General features: G+C 44.0%; 1 protein-coding gene across 5 annotated transcripts in view; it reads right to left on the bottom strand.

The window, feature by feature from the left end:
* The window catches only part of Esrp1 (epithelial splicing regulatory protein 1), a 53,323-nt gene extending 33,125 nt beyond the window's left edge, over positions 1-20,198 (bottom strand). For 4 of the 5 annotated variants that reach the window (XM_051198200.1, XM_051198207.1, XM_051198215.1 and 1 more), the window contains exons 1-6: positions 19,829-20,160; positions 19,189-19,317; positions 17,929-18,042; positions 13,719-13,833; positions 1,294-1,392; positions 1,125-1,179 (exon numbers count right to left, since the gene is read on the bottom strand). In XM_051198200.1, the coding sequence (XP_051054157.1) occupies positions 1,125-1,179; positions 1,294-1,392; positions 13,719-13,833; positions 17,929-18,042; positions 19,189-19,317; positions 19,829-19,960 (644 nt within the window). In that variant the 5' untranslated portion in view covers positions 19,961-20,160. Of the gene's footprint in view, positions 1-1,124; positions 1,180-1,293; positions 1,393-13,718; positions 13,834-17,928; positions 18,043-19,188; positions 19,318-19,828 lie in introns of all 5 variants that reach the window. The other variant, XM_051198222.1, reaches the window with a different exon arrangement.
* Positions 20,199-20,636: the final 438 nt, after the last annotated feature.

Genomic DNA, 20,636 nt, shown 5'->3' with positions numbered 1-20,636 from the left:
GCTACAATTAACCCACACTGGGCATGTGAGCATGTGGTCAGAGGACTATTTAAGCGTCTCCCTCAGCAAACTGGACTGCCAGGCAGCAAAGGGATTTACGGAGACACCTGGTGTCTCCACACCTTAGTGAGTCACCTGCAAATCGCCCATTATAAATTCTGACACCTTACGACGATCTGTCTTTCCCCTGTTCCTATATTCAGTAATCCTAGGACATTTTCCTACCGAGTCACCTGCTCTACAACAAAATCAGTCTGACATCTCCCCACTGGCAAAGCTGTCAGTTTCTGCTCATCACCAGGTACCAGACAAGGAATGGACACCGACTGCCTGCCATAACCACATCTATGATCTATCTGCCACTTCAGACTCCCCCCAGACGTCTGTTTCCATAAGTAGATACTGAAAGGACATATCTAATTTACTGCATGAACATAAGAACTCCTTTAGAGATCTGTTTTATATATATATATATTTATACATATATAAATATATGTATGTATGTGTGTGTGTGTATGTATGTATGTATGTATGTGTGCCTACGCAAATTTCTATTATCATGTGCAGAGGCCAGACAGCACTGAATCCCTTGGAACTGGATTTATCCACAGTTGTAAACTGCCTGGTGTGGACTCTGGGCTCAAACCTCAGGTCCTCTGCAATCAATTAATGAACCATCATCTTCCCAATCCCTTCATATATTTCAAATCCTGATTTTTCCTTAGAATGGGTAGGCAGACATGGAGACAAAAGTAAAGAGTCAAAAATTAAACAGCATGTACCTAAGCCAATTAAAGTAACTAAAGACCCCAAGTCTTCACTAAACTGTCTTTCTTTCTCCCTTTCTTTCTTGACATGGTGTCTTTGTGTAGTCCTGCACCTCACTACGTAGACTACTAGACTGGCCTTAAACTCATAGATACCCACCTGCCTGCCTCTGGTTCCTGATTGCTGGAATCAAATTTTAACTCAAATTTTAACCTCAACCTACAAGCTTGCTTTAAATAATAGATGGCCTGGCAATAACAAATGGTAACTAGGAAAACTAGGAAAATCTAAAGGGACTTAAATGTCATGAGTAAGAACAAACCTAAGGTTCAAATGAATAGAACTTAACCACTCACCATGTGCCACTTTCAAATTTGTGGTTTACTCTCTCTGGATCTGAAAATCTGTGATCTAAAAATGAGAATAGATGGTCATCATTCTGGCTGCGAGACAGCAAAGCTGTGCAAAGCAATCAAAAGACTAAAGGGATCAAATTCCAGCACTCCTCATGACAGTGACACCTACTGTAAGGCTCCGAGATCATTGCTAAAATTATGTTCCCCATGTCTTCAACTTGAGAGGCTCCATACCGGGAGACGGAGGCATTCTTCTCAAAGTTTAGAGCTGTGGGGCTAGGTTAAGGAAACATTTGGCGCAGTAAAGGTGGGTTACTGCTAGGCAGAAGTCAAACTTGAAGTCAAGGAAGTTGCTTCTCAGCGGTCAGGGCTGCACCCTAGGCCCTGGTACCAACCTCCCTACTCTCTGGCTGCAAGTGTCCAAGTCAACCCTGTCCTGGGGCGTTACCAGTAAGTTTGCTTTACTGAGGAGATAGCAAATGCATGAAAACTGAGTGCATTTAGGGTCAAATCATAAAGCAACCAAGTTAGAATCCTTCATCATTATACATACCAGGTAACCAAAGACATGGTTGTCAGTCAAGATCAAGAGGCGTAACCTATGCAATCCACACTTGAGAATACTAGTGACGTCATTCCCATGCTTTTCCTCAAACTTCCCCTCCAGAATACTTTTAGAGCCCTGTGGGGTATCGCATCTTCAATGACAGTACATAAAACGCAAGTCCTTTGACAGCTGGAACCAGTAATGTCCTGTGCGTTTTGACATGGTGATCTCACTGTGGTCAGGACTCTGGGGCTCAGGCAGCACACCTACGACCAATGCTGATGCTCCTTGACCAGGGGTCGTCTTACATGTAAATCACATTTTTGAAATATTAAAGTATTTTTAAATTTTGTATTACATTTTAATTATTTGTGTGGTATTTTGCTCTAAAAACTGGCATTCAGTATGTGGTAGTGCCCGTACCACAACCCATGTGTGGCAATGAGGACAGCTTTGAGGGCAAGTCTCCCCCCTTTTACCATGTTGAGTCCCAGGAATTGAACCTGGGTCCTTAGGCATAGCAGTAGTTCCACATGCTGAGCCATCTTACGGGTCCAGAATACACTTTTAAAGACTGCTGTTTTGACTATATAAACTCTTTGAGGGTGTGGGATCCCCCAGACTGGAGTTATAGACAGTTGTGAGCTGCCATGTGGGTGTTGGGAATTGAACCCAGTACTCTTGAGCACGGAGCCATCTTTCCAGCCCCAGAAAGCATTTAACAGCACAACAGGAATCAAAGATGGCACTGAGAACACACCTGGTCTCTAGAATGAAGGCACTTGTCCCCAGACTCAGCTTCCCCCTTTTCTCAGCACGTACAGTTCCCAGAAATGACTTCACCCCACTACACTCCAGCTTATCTGTGGAGCCAAAGCTGTGATAAAGTCACTCACCCTCTGGGCTCTGTGTGAAGACGAGATAAAGAGGCACAAAGCAGACATTTAATAACAGTGTACTCCTTTCTTCACACACCCCAGTGCCTACTCTAACCCATGATGACCATACATACACTTGTAACTGAAAAAGCCCTGAAAATTCTCATAAGACAGCCATCAGTCTCAAATGGTAGATGAAGTCTACACTCTGGTCTAGCGAGAAAATAAATGTGTCAGCCTACTCTAAAGGCCATCATCTGTAGGAGCTACCACTCCTATTTATGTTTTTATGAACCTAGAAGATCAGAACCCTAGGAAGGGACAACCATCTACATCTTCAGGGGAGTCGGGACAGAGGATTGGGACCTTTAAAGAACCAAGGAATGGAAACCAGCCCCATTGTACAAGTCTGGTGTCCCAGGCTTAACACTCATCACACGTAAGCCACACACTGCTTTGTTGGAAGGGCAGGGATGGGGTGGGGGCAGGGCCTGTCTCTGTGCAGCGTGTGACTTTCAGCAGCATGTTGTCCTCTACCCTCCAGTGATGATATCTGAAATAACAAAGTTAAAGTCACTGTAGGCCAAGGACGACTGGTGCCATTGAATAGCTTCTAACAATTCCTATGCCACCCTATGGCATGACTCATTTCTCAGGGAATGTTCTTCCACCCCAAGAATCATTAGATCATTTCAAGAAAATTGGCCAAGTTAATAGTGCATCAGGACCAGTATGATTCAAGGCCAAAATGGCAGATGTGACATTCAATGAGCTGACATGTGTGCGCATCCCTTGGGAAACCTGGAGAAAAAGCACCTGCTTCTTGCAAAGTTGAGACTGGCTCATCAAAGGATTTATTATACAGCTGGTACAAAGAATAGATTTTATATTGTTAAGGTATGGGGGGTTACCCTATATGGACAGCAGACCCTAAATTTTCAGTTATCTGGCCATTTATGGACTTTTGACCAAGAGCGATATAGGCAGCGAAAACATGGCCAGATACAAAGACAGACACAGCAAAGTCAACCACAACCTAACTTTCTGTCTGAAAGAAAATACCAAAGCTTAGGAGGAGGTTTGGAGAAATAGGGAGTATAAAAGGGTATTCTACTCACCAGCCGTGGTGGCGCACATCTTTAATCCCAGCACCAAGGAAGCGGAGGCAGGTGGATTTCTGTGAGTTTGAGGCCAGCTTGGTCTACAGAGTAAGTTCCAGGACAGCCAAAACTACACAGACACGCCCTGCCTTGGGGGAAAACACACACACACACACACACACACACACACACACACACACACACGGAAAAAAAAGGTTATTCTACTCAATTTTTATTCATCATCATTCATCTTTCTCTTCTATAGTCCCTCAAGTGAGTTATAAGATACCCATGTTCTCAATCCCTTCACCAGTTCAGCCCAGAGGAACTGGTACCCAGCATTAAGGCTTCCCTAGCTGCTCCAGGCCACAGCCAGCAGATCTGTCAGCCACTCTCCCTCTAGAAAACTGCTCTTCAATTGTATCACACATTTCCCGAGCATGGACCTCACCTTCCTTTGACCTCGTTCACTTGCCCTTCCATTTAGTTCTATGCAACTACACTGTAGTAATGGCAGGGAAACAATGATATAAACGAGTGTATCCTCAGTGCTCACACTGTCTACAGGACGAACACCCAAGCAACAGATACAGTTTGCTGTAGGCTGGAGAGTCCAGGGTGCGGAGCTCCATCCCAAGGTGTGCTGGGGACTACAGAGGCTGGCGTTCCAGCCAGCTACTTCTGTACAGAGCTGTGTGCTGCCATCAGGCTGGGGCGTGTCTCTCTCTGGTAGGCCAACAAGTACACACCCACTTTCATCCTGTACAAAGAGGGTCTGTCTCCCTTGACAAGAGATGGACTTACATTTTTTGTTTTGTTTTGTTTTATGCACAGGTTTGACATTTCTTTTCTTTTTGTTTTGTTTTTTTATTTGAGACAAGTCTCAATGGTGCTATTCTGGTTGGTCTGTTACTTGCCTATAGACCTGGCTAGCCTTGAACTCTCAATGTCTTTGCTTTATGAGTGCTAGTATTGAAGACATGAGACACCATGTCCACTAGGTGTGGCATTTTCTAATCCAACTTCTGGTGATTTCAGGCTTCCTTTTCATATTATTACTAAGCAAATTAAATATGTACCTATAAATAATTCTTTAGATGCCAGGGGTGACTTTGAGACTAGCCTGGTCTACACAGACACCCTGTCTCAAAAAAATAAAATAAATAAATTTTTTTTTTTTTTTTTTTTTTTTTTTTTTGCTGGACAATGGTGGCAAACGCCTTTGATCTCAACACTCAGGAGGCAAAGGCAGGCAGATTTCTGTGAGTTCAAGGGTAACAGGGTGAGCTCTAGATGACATATCAAATCATAATAGGACTATTTAAAGGATCCCTAGCAAAATATACATAGCCATATAATACACATATGTATTATACAGCTTGAAGCTGTAACAACTTTTAGAAGAGACTCGACACGCCACATGTCCAAATCACCTCTTTACACATGCGTGCGCACACGTACACACAGCTTAAATGTGACTGATCCTTTTCCTTACCAGAACTGAAACACAAACAACAGGGATGTCTGTCTTGTCTTTTCCACTTGCTAGGAAATGCACTACTGGTGTATTACATGCCTGGCCCTGGGCAAGTTTGGGCATTTTCTGTTTTTAATTTTTTTTTTTTTTTTTTTTGATGATTCCTTGATTTTTATGTGCACTGGTGTTTTGCTTACATGTATGTCTTTGTGAGGGAATCAGATTCCCTAGAACTGGAGTTACAAACAGTTGTGAGCTGCCATGGGGTGTTGGGAACTGAACCCTGGTCCTTTGGAAGAGCAGCCAGTGTTCTTAACGCCTGAACCATCTCTCCAGCTTTGGGTTTGTTTCGAATGCTTTAGCATCAATACTTCCTTCCATTAAGGCCTGTTATATTTTGAATCACTTGCTTCACATCTTGTGAGAAGGTGAGATGGGCTTGAGTCTCCTGACTTACTGCAGGGCTATTCATGGAAGTTACTCACTGTGCCCTCAGGCAGCCACAACAGCACAAACAGGCTCAGCCAGCTTTACAAACCAGAAATGCCAGGAGGGAATAATACAGCCTAGGACTGTGGGAACAAAACCCAACATTCTAAGCTATATTGAGCAAAGGTCTATCCATCCACAGAGAGGCTGGAGCAGTAGATAAGGCTATCCCAACAGCAGCAGCCTTTCCTTAACAACCACCTTTGGTGAAATGGGCCATTATCGCCATCAAGTTCATCTATACTGATTAAATTCACAGTTTTCCTGACTGCCAGAAACCTGACACATTTCCAGACCAGTTACTATCCACATGTGAGCAACATCTTTCTCAAACTATGCTTTTAGTTTGTATCTAAGACAATCAATCACACATAAGACTGGGAATGTATTAGTTGGGGAAGAAGTATGTTTCCAGTCTTAGAATTCCATCCCAGCGGAAACTCTGTATCAAAGCCCAGCTGAGACTCATCAGAAGACAGTCCTGTCCCCTCTCCTTTGTTTTATAGCACAACACAAATATTATGTTGCCAGACCTATTAAAACACCTGTGGTAGGGACTGAGGGAGAGCAAAGAGGGAGCACACACAGCAGTGGCCGCCAGGAACCAACATTCCCCAAGGACAGGAAACAGGAAGAAAAAGGAAGTAACAAGGCTTTTTAAAAGACAGAATACAGGGCTGGAGAGATGGCTCCAAGGCCAAGAGTGCGAGCCCTGGCTGCTCCTCCAGGGAACAGGGTTTGATTTCCCAGCAACCACACAGAGGCTCCGAATCAGCCAAAACTCCAGTCCCAAAGAATAGGACATTTTCTTCCGGAACGATACAAATATGGTACACACATACACATAGGCACAAAAACAAAACCATACACATTTAAAAAGGAAAAAAGTAAGACACGGCTGAAGATGTAGCTCAGTTGGTAAAGAACTTGCCTAGTATACATGAGATCCGTGGGTTCAAACACCACCACCACCACTACAGCAAACAAGTCAGAGCATCTGTGGGACAGTGGGAAGAGGGTCATAAGGTCTCCTCCACTACAGGGCAAGTTTGAGAACAGCTGGGACTACTTGAGACTCTTCTCACACACACAACTAAAAGGATACCTGCCAGGCAATAGTAGACCACGATTTAACGCACTGGGAAGCAGAGACAGGCAGATCTCTGACTTTAAAGCCAGGCCTGTCGACAGGTCAAGTTCTGGGACAGCCAGAGCCATACAAGAGAAACCCTGTCTCAAAAGACAAAACAAACAAAGGATACCACTATATATATGAGTAGGAGCCACAGCAGCAACTTCCTTATAATAGAAATATGCTGGGAAAAGAATCTATAACTTTAATTACTCTTTCCAAGGGGGTGAGGAAGGGGAAGATATCTACCTAACAATTCTACTTCCCAGAGGTTATTAGATTAATGAAGGGCCAAGTAATGGAATTTGAAACAAATCTGATGAGTCAGACACACCATAGAAGCAGTAAGAAATAGGTAGACACTAGCGAACAGACATGAATGTGGCAGCTCACATCTGTAACTTTAAGGCTAAGAATGAAGGCTCATGAGTTTGGAGCTACTCTAGCACCATAATGGACTAGCATCTCAACAAATACAACAGTAACAAAACAAAAAACGACAGGTAAAATAAGAACTGGAGGGTATAGAACAATGGCACCAGAACACAAATAACATATTTTTTTTTCTTAGCTAGAATCTCATTCTGTAGCCCAGGTTATCCCAGAACAATTTAGACCAGGCCAGCCATAGATCCCCAGTGATATACTCAGACTTAAAATATTTATAAAGAATGAGTGAATTAGGAAGAGACTTAGGAAACAAAGACATAGGCCTGTCTTTCATTTTCTCCTTCATTCATGAATGCACTGTGTGGATCAAATCTACCCTCACACGTCTGCCTCTTAACTCCGCCCGAGTCCCACAGTCCCTCTCCCAACTTCATGCTCTGTTGCTCTCACATGTACACACGTAAACTACTCTTGATCTCATATGTGCATGTGTGTCTGTATATGTATGTATATAAATAAACCTATGGGTCCAAATGCTGTTGCAAAGAGCCTTCTAAAACAACAGATATCGGAGAATTCTCAAAAGGATTTCTTTTTGAGACAGGGTCTCATTCCCATTTGATTACATAGCTGAGAATGACCCTGAACTCCTGATTTGCCTTCCTCCACATCTCTTGTTCTGGAATTACTGATGTGAATCACTATGGAAACACCTGACTTACATAGTACCAACAACCATTAGTTATCAAACCCTGGGTTTCCCGGGTGGGTGCTAGACAAGCATTCTACCAAATCAACTCTATCAAAAAGCAAAATATACTTCTAGAATTGAAGAGTCACACACAGTTAGCCTGTGTGCCAGCTGGGACAAGAAGGTATTTCCAGAGCTTAACTTATGACAGACCACAAGCCAATGTATTTGCTAACTTGGTTCACACTGTGCTGATGTGACTGATGCCAAAGATAATTTCTTCCCCCTCCAGCTAACAAGGTCAACTACCAGAGCACACCTCAGCTGCACACTTGACATTTTAAGTCATTCTCACATAAAGAGACATCTATAAAGAACAGTCAGTGACTTTCCTCCATCTTTTAAGTTGGGTAGTGGTTTGTGTAATTACAATGGCCCTGTTCAATCAGTAATAAAAAAAAAAAAAAAAAAAAACCTCATGCAAAACTGAGCTGTGAACTGGGAGTTGGTGGAGCAGGCCTTTAGTCATAGCACTCTGGAGGCAGAGGCAGGTGGATCTCTGTGAGTTTAAATTCCAGAACAAACAAGGCTACACAGAGAAAAACCCTGTCACAAGAAAATCAAAACCAAACCAAACCAACCAACCAACCAACAAACAAGAGTCATAATCACACAGAATTTACAAGAAAGGACAAGTTAACATAGCCATTTACCCAAACTTATATGTACCTGTTAAGAGCTCTCTAGCCAGGGTCACACTAGGTTCAAAAACTTAACTATAAAATAGTCCAAATAAGATTTCACGTCAATACGGAAGTTCATTTTAAAGTTGTTGGCACATGTTTTATCTCTTTTCATATATCCAGTATCTGGGAGGAAAACAGTCACACTGGCCAGGGACTGGATAATGCGCTGGCATGCACCATGGCATTAGTCTTTTGAAGTCTTTCCTATTTTCATATAGGGAAACTGAGGCTGATGAGTGCCAACGTAACTCTAATACACAACACTCCACACTTCATGTCTTCAAGCACTATGCTATGCCATTTTTGTTGTTGTTTTCCTAAACATGTAGCTTTGGAGCCTGTCTTGGAACTTGCTGGCCAGCTATTTTAGTAAATGAATAAAAATCACTTATACAAATGGCTCTGTAATCAAGATGCCAAGAGGAAGTAGCTGTTAGTTTCTCCGAGGGATCGAATATCATTCCTTAAAAAAAAAAAAAAAAAAAAAAAAAAAGACACCACACCCCATCATCACCCTCTCCCCACCTCGCCTGATTAAAATATTGCAATGCAGTGCGCCTGATAAGGCCTTTCCATCCAGTGTTGTGTAACTCAGAAACACCTGGCACACCTGCAGCTGGAATCAGTCTGGACGCCTGGACCAAGGCTAGAAACAGTTTCCGAGCAAACACAGAAACAGGTGAGCCAAAGCGCTGACGGAACCAGAGCTGCAACAGAAAATCCCAAGCCTGCCTGTCCTCAAAGCGGCCGACAAGGTCCACGAAACTTTCATTTGGGAGCATCCAACATAAAGAAAGTTTAGCTCCCACAGGGCAAATCTACAGAGTGGCAGCACCCTCTCAAGACCCAGTTACAAGACTTCTACACTTAGGTCTCCTTTTCCACTGGAAAATGATGACCCTGGGGCCAGGACTCCAGCAGGGCCTGGGGCAGAGCAAGAGCTAAGAGGCACAACAGCCTCACAGAAAACGCCAGCATTCTCGTTTCCTTTCTTCTCCCATAAGCACCTTGAAAAACCACACATGCAAGTTCTACATTCTTTTTTTTTTTTTAAATTCAAAGTCCCTGCTTTCTCTACCAAAAAAAAAAAAAAAGTGTTAAACACACAACTGCATGAAGACAAAACAATCAATTGCAGTATACAGACAATCCAGCAATCCCAAATCCGTACCTAGCCCAAATGATTTAAAAATGTATGTCTACCCACAATCATGTAGTAAGATGTTTAGACAACTTTATTAATAGTTGCCACAGCTGGGAATCAACGAAGGTTTCAGTAGGAGAATGAACCAACTGTGGTACATCGAGACAAGATTATGCATCGCTTAAAGGATCTGAAATATCAAACCATGAAAACACATGCAAGCACCTCAGACGTGTCTTGCTGGATTTAAGAAGCAATCCGAAAAGACTATTACCCTTTAATTTTGATTACAAAACATTCTGGAAAAGTCAAAAGCAAAGGGGCAGGAAACGGCTCTGGCGGAAGGACAGGTGAAGAGAGGGGCTCTCCCTGTCCTACGTTTCCTGATATTACATGCTGGAGACACCACTGGACACCAGCAAAAGCCCAAGAATGCCCAACATCGAAAGAAAGACAGCGTTACTGTAAAGCGAGGGTAACATGTCAAAGGCGGTTCAGTCTTCACACACTTGTGGCATGTGACACAGTGAGGGGAGAAAGGAGGAGCTAATGGGGAATCTGTACTTTCTGCTCAATTTGCTCCGATCTAAAATTACTATTGAAAAAAGTAATAATTTTAGTTGGGCGTGACAGCTCATGCATATAACCTGAGCAGCCAAGAGGAAGCGTGGATGCAGGACCGCCCAAGTTCCAAGCCTAAACTGTGTAGCAAATCTCCACTTCAAACTGAAACAAAAACAAAACAGCACCAGGGATTTACATTTTAATTGGATTTAAAGTGAAGAAATAATCCTAACACAGTACCACAGCCACTGACAATCCAAACAGACCCACATTTCTACACTTTTGTTAAAAACAACAAAATACACCAGGCTGGCCCGGTGATAATCCCGACACTTAAAGGGGCCCAAGGGCACACTTAATGACGAAGCAAGGTCTAGGCCAGCTTGGACTCACTCCATAAGACTGTCTCAAATGACAAAGATTTAAAAATAAGACTACAACTAACTGCACAGCAGGAAAAATTTAAAAAGTGTGTCAACCTGCACTCTGGTTACATGTGGGACAGACAAGATTACAAGAGCCAGGACTCTCTACCATTTGACAAAACCCATCACATACGTTTAATGACTATCTTCATGTTTCCAGATTCAAGACCATTTCCATATTAGCACACAAAGTGTTTAGTAGTGTTTAGTAATGTCGAAAACACAGCCCTTCAGGTCAGACATGCTCGGAGAGACGAACGCTGCTACAATTAGTTTGGCAGCCCTAGTCAGGGATATGATCTATTTCTCCTAATACAAACTTAGATCAATTGATCTCAGCAGGAATGAAAAATAAAAACCAAAACATTAAAGGGGAAAAAAACCCCACAAATAATCAAAACATTTAAGGTTAGAATCCATCTTTTTTTTTTTTTTTAAAGACAGGACCTCAAATAGACCAGGCTGGGCTGGATAATGTTTAAGTAGTGACCCTCCTGCCTCCACCTGCCATGGGCCAGAGCTCCATCTGCAGGAAGAGAGTAGGCACCCACCAACTGAGCTACACCTCCAGCCCTTAAACAGCTACATTTTAAAGAATAGAAAACCCTGCCTTTGTTTTTTTATCGAATGCGTCAGGAACAACGCATGTGTTATCTATTTACTATAGACAAATATTTCTGAACTTTATCACCACCACACTTGGAAAAGAACTGCCAAAGACACTTATAGAAGTAGGATCAGCGGTAACAGTAGACAAAAATACTGCCACATGGTGCTGGTCAAAAGATGGCTATTAAAACACGTTCGTTAGGAAGTACTGCCCAGAGCAAGGAAGCAACCTAAGTAACATTCTTCAAATGCCACCAAAGCCTCAACCTTACACAAGCCAAGACTGCCTGAAAAAAGGGATAGGGTATTATTATTTTTATCAAGATAAAAACGCCAACACAGAGGATCTCATACATACAGCAAAGGACATTTTACCAATTTGATGAGAATACCAACAGGGTAAAGTTTTATTTTAGGGAGTGGGGACAGAATCCAGGGCCTTTATGTGCCTTGGATTTTTTTCTAGTTACTTTTATTTTCTATCTTGCATCAAATAGTTCAGCACTTGCTAAGCACTCAATTGAATGTGCATGTGTGCACCCTAACTCCCATGGCGACTATCTGAAAAGAAGGTCTTCAGAGGCTAAAATATTATTAAAATCTCATTAAGAGTGAACAAAGCACACACCTTTAATCCAAGCACTCAGGAGGCAGAGGCAGATGGGTCTCCGAGTTCAAAGCCAGCCTGGTTTATAGAGTGAGTACCAGGACAGCCAGAGTGGTCATACAGAGGAACCCTGGGATGTATGTGTCTGTGAGGTCTTAGTTATTGAAAACAATGAGGAAGTTTAAGCCATGTACAGTTTTGGTGGCGCACTCCTGGAAACCAGCATTCAGGAACAGAGGGTCATGAGATGACGTCGGCTTAGCACCTTACAGAAGAGAAAGGAGGATGGCAAGAAGCATGAGCCAGCAGCCCCACAAATCCGACAGATAACTTAAATTGGACTTTAGGATGTATGTGATGCCTGCAATATATAAATATATATATATATGCCATGTAGGTACCTGGTACCCAGAGGTCAGAAAAGGATGTCTAATCCCCTGAACCTAGAGCTACAGATAGCTGTGAGCCACCCCATATGGATGCTCAGAACTCAAACAAGAGCTCATCTCTCCAGCAACCCACAACCCCACAAAGTGGCTTTTTCAAGGAACAGTAACCCAATTCTCAGCTTCCACTTCCGACACATTAACACGTGACCACTTAGCACATTACAGAGATTCATTCCATAGGTGCAAGAAATGGGTCATTGAAGATATAAGATTTCTAAGCATTAAAACTTAATTTTACAATGTATGAAGCATTTAACACAGTATTTTTGTAGCCAGGTAGCATATGACTTTATCTCAGCACTTAGGAGGCAGCGAAGGGTAGACCTCTGATCTACAAAGTGAGTTGGAGGACAGCCAGAACTACTTAGTGAATCCCTGTCTTGAAAATAAATAAAATTTAAAAAAAAAGAAAAAAAGGGGAAAAAAAAGGAAATACTACCTTTTAAGTAAATACTTCGGAGACAATCTGTTCTCCTCCCTCTGTTTTTTGGTGGGTGTTTGGTAGGTTTTTTTTTTGGTTTGGTTTGGTTTTTGTTTTGTTTTTTTTTGAGACAGGGTTTCTCTGTATTGCTTTGGAGTCTCTCCTGGAACTCACTCTGTAGACCAGGATGGCCTCAAACTCACAGAGATCCTCCTGCCTCTGCCTCTTGAGTGCTGCGGTTTAAAGGTAAGTGTCACCACATCTGGCTTAGTCCTGGTTTTATCATTCTCCCAAATGTCTTACTATGAACAAAGAATAGGGCTGACACATATTTGAAACAGGTGAGGTCTAGAGGACACTCAAGATGTCAACACAAAATCTTATCTACTGTAAAGAAGCCAAAACAGATCCCAAAACCAAAGGAACTGAGCACAAGTAGCTTCGGGATCTGTAGACAAGAGTAAAGTCTTTCTATTTTATAATCCATCAAGTATCTATGTGTGTATCTTCATTCACACACACTCACACACACACACACACCTCTATATGACATATTCACATCTCTACTATCAGAAATGCAGCCACCTCACATAGACTTGTAAACCATGTAGCTGCTCACGGAAGATGCTATGTTTATATTGTTACTTCCTACTGGTACAGTATATTGACAGAGTTTGGACAGGAACAATTTCAGCCATACACTGATAGAGTTTAAAGCGCTTTCCCTGAGCCAGGAACAATGATTAATGCCTTTAATGACAGCACTGGGGAACATTTGAGGTAGGAGGACACCTGAATGCTCAAAGGCAGCCTCCCTCCAGGCTCTAACAAGACTCTGATCTCCAAACTTATAAAACAAATGAAAATGACAACAAAAAAGCATGGGTAGAGGTACAAAGCCTTCTTATGTAACTTTGAAGGATACTCTCCGCCATTGCCGCTACGTCCAGCTTGTCGATATCAGGTGAACCAGGGCAACATTTCTTGAATTCTTTTCGAAGATCAAAAAAGGAGTAGAAGCATTCGGGAAGTAATACATTCTGAGGGAGGAGAAGGTAGAGGCTGTTAACTGGGTGAACCTGGTCCATATTTCTCTAATAACTAGGAACCTGAGATCGGGATACAGTACAACTTACCACAATATTTAGAAATATAAAAGTCAATGTTTGTGATGAAATGGATAACAATGTTTATGGCCCATTGTACATCCCAATGAAACCATTTTTGGTTTTTACTTTATTTGTTTAGGAGACAGGGTTTCTCTGTATTGCTTTGGAGTCTCTCCTGGAACTCACTCTGTAGATCAGGCTGGCCTCAAATTCAGAGATCCTCCTGCCTCTGCCTTCCCAAGTACTGGGATTAAATGCATGTGCCACCATCACCCTGCTTCAAACCATTTTCTTTACATTTTATCTTACTTTTTGTGTATGTGCGTATTTGCCTGCATATGCACCAGATGTATGCGGGTTCTCACCAAGGCCAGAAGAGATTGTCAGAGCCTCTGGGACAGGAGCTGCAGGAATTGAGGCTGGCCAGACAAGAGGGCAGGGAACTGGCCACATACTCCGCTAAGTGCTGAGCCACTCCCCTCCTCATCAGCCCTTTCTAAGGCTATTACACATGTGCCGTTATTTTCAGGTCACACTAGAGCTTTTCTAGCCCTGACCATTTTAGACATCTGTGTTTGCAGGTATCAGTTTTCAGTGATAAATTTAGACTAAGAGTAAGTGGTAAGATGTTGTAGTTCCAACTACTATTGAGTCCCAGTAGGAGTAGTGATGTGCCTATTCTTTGCAAAAGATTACTTTTGTGCCAGATTACAGTTCCATTATTAGTTTTTGCCCATTGTTCTGGCTTGGTCTGAAAATTCAAATTAGATTTTAAAAACATGCATCCCAGGGGCTGACGAGGAGGACTCAGAGTTAAGAGCACTGGCTGCTCTTCCAGAGGTCCTGAGTTCAATTGCCAGCACTCACATGGTGACTCTCAATCATCTGTAACTTCAGGTCCAGAGATCTGACACCCTCTTCCGGCTTCCACAGGCCAGCATTCAACACACATAATCCATGCAGGCAAAACACCAATATATATAAAGAAATAAAATAAGTCTTAAACAAATAAACCATAGGGTGGTCAGGTGGCTCAGCAAATAAAGTGTTTAGGCCTGATGGCTGGAGTTTGATCCCTGAAACCCACATCACACTGCAAGGAGAGAATGGCCCCCAAGATTCTCCTGACCCCAACATGCAAAATGCGGCATGGTAACACCACACACACAGTAATAAAGCATTTAAAGCAAAAAGGCACACAAATAGACAAGGTAGGGCGCACATAATTGTGGAGGTGGATGCCAGAGAATTGTGAGACCATGCCCAGCCTGAGTTATATACGAAGACTGTCTCAAAAAGGCCCAGGAGTAAGAATGTAACTCAGTGGTAGAGTCTGCTTGCTGAACATGTACAAGACTCTAGGTTCAATCCCCGACAACAGATCGAAGAGACACGGTACTTTAAGTCAAAGCAAAGGAGAAGCTACCTACTGTTCCTAGGTTTCCCTCCCTTTTACATTATTTGCTGGGTGGAGCACACAGGTGCCAGTGCCATGAACCTGGAGGTCACAGAACTACCTGGGAGAGTCAGACTCTTTCCTTCTGCCATGTGGGTCTTGGGAATGAACTACGCCCAGCTTGGAAGCAAGCCATCATTAGCCTTATTTTTTTTTTTTTCTTTTTCAATTTCAAAATAGTTCGTGCTCATTGACTTGAAAATTCCCTTTGCTATTTAAAAAAGGAAACACATGTTGTTTTCTTAATTTAAAACTTTGTATGTGTATTTTGCCTTCATGCATGTATTGCAACACGTGTAAGTCTGGTGCCCACAGAGATTGTAGGCAGGCATTAGAGTTACTGATGGTTGTTAGCTGTCACGTAGATGCTGGGAACCAAACTCAAGTTCTTTTCAACAGCAAGTGCTCTTAACAGCTGAACCATCTCTCCAGCTAGCAAATATGTATCTTTAATGTTTGGTAAATATATAATAATGTCTCTAGTGGATTCTAGTTGGCATGATTTTCTCATACTGTATCTGAAATCAGCATCATTAAGCCAAAGTAACTGGTTTGAAGAACTACATAAAACATGACTCCTCACAATGTCCTATGGCCATGATAAACTACAGCAATAACTCGCAACAGGAAAACACCAGTTTAAATCACCATTCCTATTTAAAACACTCAGCACTGTATTTAGTTTATAAATGTATTAACATTACACTAAAGTATAAAGCAAACAGGTTTGTATAGTATAAATGTTATTGCAAAAGTAATGCTTCCCCATGGAATTCTAATAATATTCTAATGTTAGGGAAATTCTTTCATCTATTGTTTCCTGTGTAGCCAAGTTATTTATTTTCTTTCATGTCTTACCATTTTGTGTGTAAAGGAATATGTATAATTTTTGTTACAACACTACTTTTATACAAATGGTTCAGGAAACTACCTTGGTTTTTCTCTATAGTTTTCTCCCCTAAAAAGCGAGGCATCTAAAAATTAACAGAAGAAACTGTGCTGGAAACGATGGCCCTTACCTGTAACCCAGCACTTCAGGAAATCAGGGGGAAAAAGCCCTTGAGTAAGAGGCCATCCTACAATACATTCAAAGACTAGCTAGGGCCATAACCATCTCAAAAAATTAGGAGGGGGTTAAACTATAATAAAAAGCTATTTCCCTCTTGCCAATAGTGAAAGAATTAAGGAATTAAGTCTTGGCCCTTCATCTGTGACTTGGGGGTTGGAGCGGAAGCCTCCTCTGGATTTCTGAGTCAATAACACGGTTATGGCATTCCATTCCATTCACACCAACTGGTTACTAAGACTCTTATAAAAGGAGTGATCAACCTTCAAGGTGGAGGACCTGGGGTCTCTCCTGCAGACTTTCCAGATAATTATACCAGCTTTTCCTACTTTAAAGAATGAAGCCAAGGAAGTCTGGGCTAACTGTACCTGCCTGTGTCTATTTTAATCTACCAACTTTCTTAGCCCCACATCTTCTCAGCCTCAGCGCCCGCCTTCTACTGCGCATGACACAACTAATTCCAACTGTTAACAGGTCCGTGCTCTTCACTGTCCTACCAGGGAGAGAAACGGTAGCGCCCGAGAAAGACTCACTTTCCTGTCTTCTTTTTAAGCACTCATTTTTCTTATTCATGGTCTTTTCCACATGAGAAAAGTCAGTAAAGGTAACCCACTGATACAACATTTTGGTGTACCCTTGGAATCCCAGCACACAGATGAGGTAGGAGTACCATGAATTTGAGGTTGGCCTGGATTCCAGAGTGAGACTGTCTCAAAAAATTCCACACATTTATGAAAATAAATAAAAATTTTAAAATTTAGTTTTCAGCACTTCAAAGCAGAAGTGTTCTTTTTTTTGTAACAGAAGTGTTCTAAAATGTCATTTTGCTGTTATGTTGGTAATTATTACCTAAGCAGCTTTAAAAGTATTTAGACGTTTAGAAGGTTTTTGATTCTCTTTCAAAGATAAAGCATTTCACATAAGAAAATTTCCACAGTGCAGTCTTTTCTACTTTAACCAAAATTCAAACCTTATATTAGCTTTGCAAAATGGAGAGTGTCAAGCTGGAAACATAACAAAGAAAATGTTTTAAATCACCGTAGGATACCTATACTGCAATCCCAGACATCTCCATGAAAATTACATGAGTTTTTCGATTGTGGTAAAATATCTACCATGTTAACTCTTTTAAATTACAACACCAAGTTACACGATGGACCTCCAGTTTTATCGCTTACAAGTACAGCGATTCAAGTTCACTAACGATTTGCAACTGTCACCACCATCCTTTTCATTCAGAACATTTTTATCTTTCCAAAACTAAAATCTGCACCCTTAAGCAATAAGCCCCTGCTTGTACTTCTGTAAAAAAGAGAATAATTTGGATGCCGTTTTAAAAAACTCTCCAGTTAACCCCGAAATACAGAAGTTTTTTTTTTTTTTTTTTTCCAGAAGCCAGAATAAACAGATTTGGATAAACCATATGGTTTCGCTTTTTGTTTGTTTTCAAATTCCTCAAGTCACCCCGCAGAGAACATCCAGAAGCCAACATGCACTTACTTACCTTCTTGGAAGCCTCAGGATGCAAGATCTGCCTGACATGAAGTTGCCCGTCAGTACACAAACAGAAGGAGGTCCCTACCCCAATGTTCAGTTCATTGCTCACTGACTGGTTAAACTGTAAGAACAAGAACACGGGGGATGCATCGAAAGCGGAATTTACAAGCATGTCAAAGTGGCCCAGCTTCAAAATAACCAGGAAAACCATCCTGAGGGACACGGGCAATATCACAAAGGCCGCCCCCTCCCCTTTTTCCGGGAACCTGCCCCTTTCCTCTAGGCAAGGAAGCTCGCAGACCAATCTGCAGTTTTTTGCTTGGGAGAAGTGGATGCCCCTTCCCAGAAGCCCTTATATTCAGAAAAAGACTATCGGATGTCTCTTTTTACAGATTGCCTTCAGATTACATCATTCCATAGTGCTACTTTTTAAACGTTTGGATGTTCCAGCTTAAGGCACCATTTCCGACAAACAAGCGGGGTAATGAATAAGCAGAACGCTGTAAGGTGAATAACACTTTCTTTAGAAAATACTCTACCTATTCCTTTAATAGGAAACTCGTGCGCTAAGGCAGGGGCAGGAGAGCGTAGAACATACATCGCTGCACAGGTGTTGAGACCCGCCCTATCCCGGATTCTAGCAACCGTCAGCACCCACAGCAGCCAGTTTTTAGGTCACCTCAATTCTAATAGGGGATCCCGCCAGCTCCACGGTGACCCCAACAGACAGCCCCACAGTTCGTACCTGCAACCCCTCCCTGGGATCCCAATCAAGGCACTAAAGTAATGAGGAAGCAGAGCCTCTGGGGCCGAGACTTCAGGCAGACCGGAGGCGGGCGCTCAGGTGCTGCGGCTAGCGCGGGATGACTGATGGCCTGGCCCTCTAGGGCACTGCCGCTCTACATGACACGGCTGCAGACCCAGACACACGAGGAGCTGAGCTTGGAGTTACGCGAGCCGGTATTCAGAATCGCTTAAGTAAAACGCGACTGTTTCCCCCACCCAAAGACTACCCAGGAGGCAACTGGAAGTCGAGCGAAATTGTCTATCCCAAAACCCTGGGGACCAGGAAGCCAAGCGCAGCAGCCCCTCCAGAGCCCCTCCCCAGCCCCCAGGCCGGACTCCCACACACAAGGCTGGGAGTCTCGCCACCCCGCCCCAGAAACAAGCGGAGACCGCCCCACGAGGGCGTGGAGCCACAGGGCTGGGTCGGGTCTGGGGGCGGCTGGGATGAGGGTGGACGGCGTGGCCCGGCCCAAACTGTCACCTGTCGGAGGGCTTGGTCCAGCTGCGGCGCTGAAGACAGGTTTTCGGTGTCTATTTTAGTTTCTTCTTTACAATCCTCCGTCAGTTCCAACTGATCCGGTCTAACTAGTACTTCGTGCAACTGTCCCACCTCGGGGGGTGAAGGGTGGAGAATAAGGGGTCAGGTCCCCTTTTGCAGTGTGGAAATTCTTTCTCCTCCCCGGCTTCCCCGAGGCGGCTCGAGGCTTTCCAGACAGCCAACAGCCGAATCAAGGCTCCCAGCACGCCCAGGGAGCCGGTCACAGCTCTCCCACCCCACCCCCACCCTGCCGGGATCAAGTCGGCGAGGCCCTGGAGGGGACCCCAGCGCCCCAAGAATCACAGCCTGGCCCAGGCGTCCCACGACCGGCAAGAGAACGCGGCTCGGCAGCGCGGGGCCTCTCTCCCTGAGCCAGGTTTCCGAAGACTGAAATGGCTCCAAGGTGGTTGGCCAACAGGTTTGACTCTACTATGGATTCTCTAGGCCTCGGGGCCCCGCTTCATAAGCGTGCAAACAAACGAAAAGGAAAGAAAAAAAAAAAAAAAAGAAACCATCTCCTCTCCAACTTCTACAATTAAGTCCTGGCCCCACTCCTTGTTTGGAGCAGAACGTGGCGAAGTACCTTCTTGTTGGCCAAATCCACGACTTTCCACAACAGCAGGATCAGCTCCTTCTCATCCGAACCCAGCTTGGCTCCGGTGGCCCCAGCAGTGATCCCAAAAAGCACCACCAAGTAATCCGGAGACGCCGTCATGACGGTAGGTGGGGAGGGGGAGGAGGGGGGTCGGGAGGTGGCGAGGAGGGGTTGGAAGTGAGAACGAGAAAACCTGTGCTAAAACCCTCTTCCAAGAGAAAAAGAAAGCGCCCACCCCCCTCCTCGCGGCCGCCAGGGCAAAAGGCGGTAACCAGCCACCCAAGCCCACACCTGGCCGGCGCTCCACACCCAGGGCAGGAAGGGGGGTGGAAGGAGGGAGCAGCAGGCCTGCCCTTTCTCTATCCAATTGCTGGTGCGTCTATGAAAAAGCCGAGGAGCCCGGCTGCACCCCCGGGAGGCGCGCGCAATGGCTGAAAGCTTTTCTGTTTTGGGATGTGGCTCTACCTGCCCGCCCCTTCCCCCTCCCCCACGTGGTGCAGGTAAGAGACACCTGGCGGCGCCCGCCCATTGGCTTCTTCAAACCACGACGTGGCAGCGGTGGGGGGGGGGGCTGGAGGAGGGAGAGGAGGGGGCGGGAGACAAAGCCTGGATGAATGGGGAGGCAAGGGCTGGAGAGGAGGGGAGGAGGGGAGGAGGGGAGGGGCGGGCTAGAGCCGGTTGTCACCCGCAGAGTAGCCCAGGCCAGACCGGGAAAGGGGGGGGGCAAAGGGCGCGCGATGGTGGAGAAGGGTCCCTGCTCGGGGGTGGGGGGGACAGAGAGGTGAGGGGGCTGGAG

Source organism: Phodopus roborovskii, unplaced genomic scaffold, assembly GCF_943737965.1.
Source record: "Phodopus roborovskii unplaced genomic scaffold, PHOROB, whole genome shotgun sequence".
In the NCBI taxonomy this organism is placed as follows: Eukaryota; Metazoa; Chordata; class Mammalia; order Rodentia; family Cricetidae; genus Phodopus; species Phodopus roborovskii.
This window is presented reverse-complemented; position numbering and strand designations above follow the sequence as displayed.